We start from the raw sequence: 10184 nt of genomic DNA on the forward strand, positions 1-10184 counted from the left end.
ACACATGTTCTAGTCAGCAGGCTGACTCCCTACTGATTATGAACGGAATTGTGTTCTGCCCCTGAATCTCAGCAATGCTCTGGGAAATGCATTCTGAGCAGTGACCTAACCAGATCCTTTCCTAAGTACCTGACCCACACACATCTCCTACATTTCTAAGCACAATTCTTGGGGATATGAGCAATGTTCCTCCCATTTTACAGATGTGATATTGAAGCCAAAGACATGAGCAACTTCTCAGAGGTTGTACATATGGGAGTCACAGGGGATCCAGGTAACTCACACCTCTCTCTATCTAAGCCCCAGATACCAGGCACATGCCTCACGTAACTGACTCTCTTCAACACTTCTGTCCTTTCTAGGGAAACAGCAGAGACTCAGGTTGTTAAGTTTCTGACCACCATCCTTCATCCTTCTACAGTTAGCAGACAAGCTCCTTAGATGATCTGAATGACCTCAAGACTTGGACAAGAAGGGAGGTAAGGATCCTCCTCAGGAAATGATGTAGAGGATGCCAGGCTCTCTTTAATCTTCTACCTGTGTAAAGAAGGGACACACACACACACTTTCAGATGATTTGTGGCAAACTCAGTGACAATGCTTCTGATTGGTATTCAGAGTCCCTGCTATGTTGGTGGGGCCCTCATTCTCTGGAAATAGGTCCAGCTGCTACTGCTCTGAGTGGAACTGACTCAGGACCATCTCTCCCAGCCTCTTCCAGGGCCGCCCGCCCCTGCCTGAATGGAAAAGTAGTCCTCTGAGCAGGGTATCCCATTCCCCACGAGGGTTTTGCTGCCCCAGGACCACATCCAGTAGCACTGGATACATCTTTGCCACTGGATTAGGATTCAAGTCCTTGCACAAGAGACAGGACCTTAATAAGCCACTCTTCACTGTCAAGCAGACTGCTACCCCCTCCCAGAATCTTTGTGCTGATTAGAGGAGAAGAGTTGGTGTCACCATATTGGGTGCTGGTATAGAAAAACTTGTCCCTTAGCATCCAGTCCTGCAAGGATTGTTCATAGGCTGGCTGAGCTACCCTACTTAGTCTTTGACATTTTCATCACCTAAAGGGCAAAGGAGACCATTTTCCAACACTTTTCTTCCCATCTATGGACATCACATGGGGGTTACAGGCTGCTTTCCAGTCATGGGACCCAGAGGATAGAGCTATAGGGTAGCTCCCATCTATCTCAGCCAGAGGAAATTAAGTCTCAGAGATGGGACAGGTAGAGCCTTCCATTGGTCAGAGACCATTGGTAGTAAGACCTAATGTATGTTCTTAATTCACCAGCTTCTTTGCTTCTACTCTGGCCTGACCCTTCTAGATACTTGGTCATCACAGTGGAGGACACAGAACAGAGGTCAACTTTTCTGAGTGAGAGAAGTACTCTGTGGTTGGCACTTGTTTCCTGGTGATGTTTAATAACCAAGACAGCAGCAGCAAGACTGGACATGCCCCGATCACCTCCTTCTCTCTCTCTCTCTGCCCTCCTCTCTTCTTCTCTTCCTCTCCTCCCTCTGTTCTTGCAGTGTGGGGAGTGCCATCGCCAAATCCCCACTTGTCCGTCCCCTAGACAGGAAGAAAGTTTCAATGGACTGGACACCCCCCCTCAAAAAAAAAAAATGTCCCTTTCACAGCTAAGCATTGAGAACCATCTCTGTACACAGAAATTACACAGGTTCTGTCTGGCTGATTCTCACTCCACTCCTCCTGGAGTCAGGGCCCCCATGTCTGCCCTGGGCTGGCCACAATGGCAGCCACAATGCAGGCAGTGAGGCTTGCTGGTCGTGCATACAAAGCACCCGGCTGGCCATTATCATTCCAGAGCTGAAATCTGCCCCAGCGTGCATCTCATCGGTCATTCAGCACCCTTAATGACTTGTCAGTCCCTTGCCCTGCCATTTTCTGTCTAATTAATTCTTTTATTGTGCACCGGATAAAGAAAGACAAAAGCCTCCCCAGCAATAAGGATTCATTAAAATGCAGCGCCTTCGCAGTTCTGGGCCCCATACCAGCCCAGCGCTCCGCCTGCTGTAGGCATGGTTGCCTGCACCCCTTAACCCTTGTGGAGTCCCCTGGCGCCGGTTGCCCAGAAGAATCCAGACATGAGGTAGTCAGGAAACCTTTGAGGGAGGATCTCCTGAGTGTGTCATGCATTGCCAGAGAGGCCTGCAGGTTGGGAATCCAAGAAGTCTCTTAGACAGGCTGACCAACACAGGTTCAGCTGGCACTCAGTTTTGACCCTAGCTTCATGGAGAAGGGCAAAAATTGGGGGTGGGGAGAGAAACTAGATGTGCCCCACACAGGTGTCAGGGCCCAGAGATAAGAGGCCCTGAAACAGTTAAGGAGGTTCCCATCCCACAGGTCAGTGAGCTGACCACAGAAAAGCAGGTCCAGCTTTGTTCATCCTCAGGGAGCCTCAGAGAGACTGCTGCTGAGCTGTGGGCAGGGGGAGACCAAGGCAAGAAAGGAGGACAAACAGCAATGGGTGGGACCAAGACAATATGAGAGACCATGGCAATGGGAAAGACAAAGAAAACAGGAGAGAAAAAGGCAAAGGAGGGACTAAGGCAATGAGGGAAACAATGGGGATAAACCAAGAAAATGAATGACCAAGTCAACAGGAAAACCAAGGCAATGGAAGGGATCAAGACAATGGGAAGGACCATGGCAGAGGGAGAGGATCATGTCAATAAGGAGACCAAGGCAATGGGGTAGACTATGCTATGAGGGGAACCATGACATTGGAGGAGACCGTGGCAATAGGGTGACCAAGGCACATGGCCACTTAAGACCTGTATTTTGGATACACACTCTTCACCTCTTTCACTTTAATATTCTGATGTGCAGATGTTCCTTATTTGCAGGTGAGTAAAGAGAATCCCCATGTGGCTTAAGGTAATAACACCATGATATATACCTGACATATGTGAAGAATGTATGACCATGGGAGGATTCTAAACTTACTAATCCCCCATGACCACTGGGATGCAGGCAGATGTAACACCAGTGCACAGAAAGGATAGGCTGGCCATCTGGATGTCATGTCCAGCTGGCCATCTGGGTGCCATGAATCTTCTTCCCTTAGAATGGTTCTTTGCCCAGGGGATTGGAGAGTGAGGGGGTGGCCTCTGTCCTTTTTTTTTGAGCCTACGTTGACTAAGGGAGGAGTAATAGAAGATTTTTTAAGACAGTGTTGGTTTTGCAGGCTGAGACTAGGGTCCTGGTCCAGGGTAAAGATCATCAAATTATGCCTTAGCTGGCCATGCACAGGAGTCCAGGGTACCATCCCTTCGCTAAGGCCTGGGGCCACAGCAGGCCACACAGCCTGAACTGAGTCTCTGAGAGAAGACTGAGGGCCAGGACAGCTTCTCAGAGGACACAGGAGCCCTGTCTCAGGAGTGGACTGCTATGATAGGCACAAAGTTATCTCTACAGAAGTCCTGCTCCTGTGGGCCAAAGCTGGGCAGGAAGACCAGAAGGGCTTTTCCAGTCTATTAGTACCCAGGGTAATAATCAGCTCTATTTCCCCTTTCTGTCTGAACAGGGCCTTCTGTTCAGCCAAGGTCAGAGGCAGTGCTGTCTGCTCTGGGTGAGGAAATAAAAAAATAAGGAACTTTTCCCTTTAGCCTGTCCCTCCCTGGGATGGGCTGATGGTTGGGCACCTTCAAAGAGAGCTTCAACAGAGCCTGTACTTGGGGTAAAGCAGGCTGAGGCCAGCCCTGGAAATGTTACCAGCCAGGAGCTCTTGAGGGATACTGGATGCCGGATCCTGGACATATCTGCTCCTGTAAAACCTGCACCAGCCAGGGGGCCAGGGGGGTGACCCAACTGGGTGTCCATTCCTGGATACAACCACAGTGCATGGCCTGGCATTTGGTGACTCTCAGGACATCTGATCTCGGGCTTGCTCTCTGAGGACTAAGGGTGCCAAGGGGTTACCCATCAGTTGGGCAGTCCAGGAGACTGGGGAGGAATGTCTTGCAAGAAGCAGGGGTGTATCACTGGCCTGTGCAGAGGTGTGGACTGGTCGGAACACTGGCACCATCTTCTTGAATCTCAGATGCAGAAAGACTCCTGAGAGGTACAATAGGGCCAGGGCTGATCAGTAAGATGGCAGGGACTGGGCACCCAGGAGTTAATGCTCATAAGCCTGCCAAGTTCAGACAAACCCTGCAAGGCCATCCAGCCCTTGGGAACCTGGCAAGCCCCAAAGTGAGTCCCACATAGCAAAAGGGCCTTGCAGCTTTGTCAGCAAGCCGGATGCTCCGAGTTCTCCTTGGTCCAGCTTGTCAATGTGAGAGCTTTGAGGCCATATGGACCTGAACAGCCCCTGTCTGGACATAGGACAGACTGGGCTACTTGCATACAAGCAGCAGGCTGTGAAGGCTGTAGCTGTCTGTGAACCTGGCTTTCACAGTACCTCCCCAGGCTTGGCAGGCCTGGACCTGGAGAAGTCTCCTAAATCCAGGCAGCTCTTCCCAAATGCTGCTCTTGGCAGGGAGTGAGGCGAGGGGTGTGGCAGCCAGGAAGACGGGTGGGCTGGCTGTCCCCTACCCAGCCACCCAATTGTAGTACCTCCCTCTCTGGGTTCACAGAGAAAACCTAATCTTTCTCCTGCCTCCAGGCCCAGAAGAGACTGAGTTGGTGGGCCAGCCTGTCCCCATGAATCCCCCACGAGCCACATGCATGGGGAGGCTTGGCAAGAGACCCACTGCCCCCACTTCCCACAACCATCCTCTCCCTAGAAACTTTCCTCCCAGCAGACAATTCTACCCAGCTCCTGCAGGGCGGCTTTTATCCGCTCCCAGTCTGGCCCAGAGCCAGGGCCCAAAAATGCCATGGGCCTGCAGCACTACCAACCACCCAGAGACAGCCCTGACTTGCCTGGGAGGGCAATGACCAGGGACAGTCCATCTGGACCCACTTTGCCTAATGAGCACTGTCCTCCAACCCCCCACTCCCAGGAAGCCAGTCTGGACTTGGCTAGGGCACTGGTATCTAAACTCAGACCCAGTGTCCTGCTGCCAGCCTGGGATGAGGTGCTGCTGAACTCCCCCAAGCCATACCACCTTCCTCACACTCACTGCTCAAAGGGGTCTAATCCACAGCAAAGTCTAATCTCTGCCTTGCCAGGAAACTCCACAAGGGTTGCCCAGGCTCGCAGAAAGCAATGCACAAAACACAGCCCGTGTAGATAAAAAGCATTTTCTTTTAATTTTATCAAATTGATCTGTACAAAAGTTAGCGCATTGCTTGATCAGAAAGTAGTGAAATGCAGCAGGCAAGTGACAGAAATAGTCTTCCCAAACTGGACACGAAAAATAGATTGCATAAAAATGAGTTTGCTGCAGCTCCCACCCCCACCCCCAGAAAGAGATATGCAAAAAACAAAACACACACACGCGCATGAGTGCACACGCGCACACACACACACACACACTTTTTTTTCTCTAGAAAAAGGTAGGAAAAATAGAAAAAGTAAAAAGAAGCAACTTCTCAAATGTATTTAAATTTACGAAGTTTCAAAGGCACAAGTTTCCATGAAATAGGCAATTATATGCTTAGCATACAGCAGAAGCAGGAGGCAAATCACATATTATTCTCTGAAACTAGGAACCTAAAGACTTTTAGTGGAGAAGGTTTAGTTTCACAGCTTGATAGGCGGTGCCTGGTGCCCAAGAGCCAAAGTGATGGTGATTCTACCACTTGCAGGAAATTCCTGTCTTCTACCACTTGGCATAATGGTGGCTAGGAATGGGGTCCTGCCTTCCAGGCCCAACGTGATGCTGGTGCCAGGCGATCCACTCCCATCAGACACTGAAGGGTAGAGCCTTTCCCTTCCCGCCCTCCTGAAGACCAGCAATGAAAAGCCGAGCACTCGCACCCACTTCCCCTCCTGCCCCCACCCCGAGCAAAGCTTCCCCGGCTTTCGTCTCTCTTAAATCCTACTCTCTGCACAAATTACTTCATTAATTAAAGATAAAATAATACAGAACATAAATACATCTTTAACTGCTTTTAAAACAAACACATTTAAGTTTTAAAAATAAAAAAAAAGTGTTTGTCACAGCCAAACCTTGATGAGCAGAACTCTGAGTTCAAGGGATACCTCAATCTCCCATCTGGTTCCAAAGACACCCGACTGGATATAGCCTGAGTCCACAGACATGCTGTTGCTGCAGGAACACCATCCCTTGATCCCTTGGGTGCTTGGCACTGGAATTGGCCGGTACCTCAAAATATGCTCGGCCTAGGGACCTCAGGCCCTTCCCTCCTTTGTCCTCTGCATTGTGGCTGTCAACTCTCATCTACTTAGATGCAAAGTGGAGGTGCTGGTCTCTAGGAAATACTGAATGGTCGACCATTTTGGAATCACCAGTCACCAGACAGAAGAAGGAAACAACAGTGTCCGCTGGTGAAAGCATGGAGATCTAGAGGCAATGGGATATCCGGTGACAAAGCCTGGCTTTCCACAGACTTCAGCAGGCACTTGAAGCATGGCCACACTGGCTGCCTCCCCCTTGCTAATACACACCCTCTGGAGGTCCCTGGAGACCTAGTCATCTTCTGCTGATACTGGTCCCCCACATCCCCCAGAGTGCAGTGCCTCAGGGCCGGGTCAGGGTGGTGTACACAGGCTGGTCCCAGGTGCTGCTGGGGCTATGGGCGGGCGGCATAGACAGACCATTGAGTAGCGGTGAGGCATAGGGCCGACGGGAAGAGTGAAAGTAAGGGTACTGGTAGAGGCCAGGAGGATAGCCGGGGTAGGGACCATAGTAGTTGGAGGCCTGCAGGTCAGTGTAGTCACACTGTGCACTGGCAAAAGAGCTGGCAGCCCCAGCAGGGGTAGCTGAAGTAACACTGGCCTGGGTACTGTAGGAGCTGTAGTCAGATCGACTGGGTGAGCCATGTGACTGGTCATTGTAGTGGCTGGGGCTCAGCTGCTCCGTCTTGATATGAGGCCTCAGGGGTCCTGCTTCAGTGGGTGATGCCGAGGTTGATGGGGTTCCCTTGTGGGCCCACACAGAAGATGCCCCAACACCAGCTGCCCCAGAATGGGAATAAGAGGCACCCCCGTAGGAGCCAGGGCCAGTGGCCTGGCTGGGCTCTGTGGGCATGGCCGAATGGCCATTGAGGGGTAGGTACTGGTCGAACTCATGGACGTCGAAGGCGTCCATGCCACTGATGACCTCGCTACTGAGCTCCGAAATGTCCACGTTGCTGAAGTCAATGTTCTGACGCCCATTATCCACCAGGCGGCGCCCCTCTAGCTTCAGCTCTTGCTTGCCCCCGGTAGTGCCTGTGTGGTGCAGGTCAGTCTTCGGGGTGGTGGGTGGGGTGGGCGGCCCGTGGGTCTGGCCTGAGGACAGAGCACATTGCAGGATGAATGCCCCTTCTGTGGGGCCGGGTGGGGCCACAGCCGACACCAGCAGCCCAGCTAACTGCCACAGGTAGGGATCAACGGCTTTTTGTTTCCTTACACTTCCCAGAAATTCCTGCAAAGTCAGACCCAGACCTCACTCCTCGGAGGAGAAAATTCCGTTAAGGGCTGTTCTATGAGAAGGCTTTTGGCTCCTCCCTGAAAGCCAAGGTTATGGGAGGAAGGCAGCCCGCCCAACCCCATCAGATTGAGCTAGCGTTCACTGGGTGCTGGTGAGGTACACACAACCAAGGTGAATGGATCCATACAAACAAACAAAGCCTGTGTTCCCAGCCATAGCTAAACACATGGGCTCACATTACAGGCTCCTGCCATAAGGACCAAGGCTACCTGGGTGGTGGGACTCCACTCCTCAGCCTAATTGCAGTTGGGGCTGGAGACCCCTCCCTGGCAGCAGCTCACCCTGTGCCTGGAGACGTGTGTGCAGATAAGTCCAGCTGAATATGCACCTCAGAACAGGAACTGAGCAAAGCAGTCCTACTCTCAGGCTCCCTTGTGCATCAGAAACAGCTGCAGTAGGGGTTTTGAGGGCATCTTCCGGGTACCCAGAAACATCTGGCTTTCTTGAGGGTGCCTACTCTGGAGTGAACCCCAAACCCCATAGCTCAGCCCCTCTGCTCCTTCCCCATGGGTCCTCCCAGACCAAGGGCCCTGGAACACACCCGTGTGGTCACCATGGTGATGTGTATCACTGAGGCCTGTGTCCACTTTGTACATGGTACCACTGGGATGGTGGCCCAGCTCAGCCCCTGAGTCTGAGTCACTCTGACCAGTTTTCACACTCTTCCTCCGGCGTGGCTGGTACTTGTAGTCTGGATGGTCCTTCTTGTGCTGGACACGAAGCCGCTCAGCCTCCTCCACAAATGGGCGCTTCTCACTCTCACTCAGCAAGCTGTAGAACACAGCAGAGGTGGGGATGGCCATGGTACCCTGGCACTGCCCATGGTCTAGCCACCCCTGGCATGTATACCACCCTGGTATCTACCTTGACATCAGAGTCAAGACTACAGGCCAGGCAGTTAGAGAGGACTAGCACACCTCCACCAAGAGAAACTTCAGCACGTATCTTGGAGCCTTTTGGGCCCCAGGCATGTGTATTCCCTCCATGAGACCGCCAGGCTGGACCCTGCAGGGTTCATTAGTTGAGATCTCTGTGCTTACTGTGGTCAAAGAATAAGACCCAAACTCCATTTTCCTCCTCTTTGCCCCCTCTTGTCCTTCTTTCCCAGCCTGTGTGTGTTCCCCCCCGGAAGGGCTTTCTCAAAGAGGTGGGGGAGGCAAGCAGGATCAGCCACTGCACCCTGGACAAAAGCGCAGCTTCCCGGGAACTGTGCCGATGGACTGTGCTGAAGGACATGGCTGGGCTTGCTGTCCTCCATTCTCAGGCTCCCAGAGGAAAAGGCACAACCCAGGTGCCTGTCCTCAGAGTACACACACACCTCCACCCCTCCCTGGGGGCAGGGTTCAGCACTGTATGTGGGTGAGAGGGGGTGTCCTGTCCAGTCCACAGAGCTGAAAAGCTGTGTGCAAATCCAGGCAGAAGGTAGGAACGATGGACAGACAAGTCTGAGTGTCCATTAGCTCTTCAAGAAACAGGAAAACAATGTGTGTGTGTGGGGGGGGTGCTGCCAAAATTCAAGTTCTGCAGGGCTGCTGGCTATTTTCCGCACATTCTGACCTCACTGCGCAAAAGTGTGCACAAAACCTCTGCCATACTCTCTTCACCCACTCCTTCCCTGTAGAACTGGCCAGGGAGATGGAAAGGTTGTGGGGACTGCATCAGCCCAAAGACCTTCTAGACTTCCCTCCCAGTGGGTGGTGCGGAGTCCTGGGTCCCTGTACTTTCTCAGGAGGAGCACCTAGAGAATGCAGATGATGCCTACCCCGGTGTTTTGCAAGCTTCTAGGTAGGGCCCAGCTATACACAGCTGGAGACCCTCAGCAGGATGTCCCAGAAGGAGTGCGATCCGGGACCCACATTTGCTTTCTACCCACCCGGAACCCCCGCAATCCAGCACCTGGTCCTGGCTGGCTAGAAGGGACGCACTCACCGCCACAGCTTGCCCAGTGTCTTGCTGAGCTCAGCGTTGTGCAGGTGCGGGTACTGGTCAGCCAGTTTACGACGCGCTGCCTGCGCCCACACCATGAAGGCGTTCATGGGCCGCTTCACGTGTGGCTTGGCCTTTAGCGCGCCGCCGCCGCCGCCACGCACGGGCATCGGCACCAGGCTCCAGTCGTAGCCCTTGAGCACCTGCGACACGGCGTCGCGGATGCAGGCCGGGAAGCGCTCATCTGCTGTCTCCGCCGCGCCGCCGCGCCCACCGCCCCCGGTGCCCGCTGCGCGGCCCGGGCCCTCCGAGCCGGCGGGTGACGGCGGCGCGTCCGAGTCCGAGTCTTCCACGTGCGACATGGAGCCAGCGGTGCCGGACGGGCTGCAGGGCGGCTGGGCACGGGCCTCACTCATGTCCAGCATGGGGCCGCGCGCCGGGCCGCGGAGGGCCAAGGTGGCTGCGCGTGCCCGGCCTTCTTTCCTCTGCTGCTGCTGCAGCCGCCGCCGCCGCCGCCGCCGCCGCTGTTACTGCCCACCTACCCCGTGTTCCTCAGGCTCTGCAGCAGCCGCTTAGTCCCGGCGCAGAGACCCGCAACAAGTTTCTTTAAACTAGAACTGAAGCCCCGCCCAGTTAAGCACTGATTGGCTGATGTCTCGTGTGGGCGGGGCTTTACTAAAAGCTCTGCC

At 53.5% G+C, this 10184-nt stretch overlaps 1 protein-coding gene across 1 annotated transcript; it reads right to left on the reverse strand.

The window, feature by feature from the left end:
* Positions 1–6090: 6090 nt before the first annotated feature.
* Sox8 (SRY-box 8) lies at positions 6091–9920 on the reverse strand. Its single transcript, XM_004627918.2, has 3 exons — positions 9499–9920; positions 8111–8340; positions 6091–7367 (listed from the first exon to the last, which is right to left on the reverse strand). The coding sequence occupies exons 1-3, from the start codon at positions 9918–9920 to the stop codon at positions 6616–6618; spliced, it is 1404 nt and encodes a 467-aa protein (XP_004627975.1). The 3' UTR covers positions 6091–6615.
* Positions 9921–10184: the final 264 nt, after the last annotated feature.

Source organism: Octodon degus, unplaced genomic scaffold (assembly GCF_000260255.1).
Source record: "Octodon degus isolate 3935 unplaced genomic scaffold, OctDeg1.0 scaffold00021, whole genome shotgun sequence".
Lineage (NCBI taxonomy): Eukaryota > Metazoa > Chordata > Mammalia > Rodentia > Octodontidae > Octodon > Octodon degus.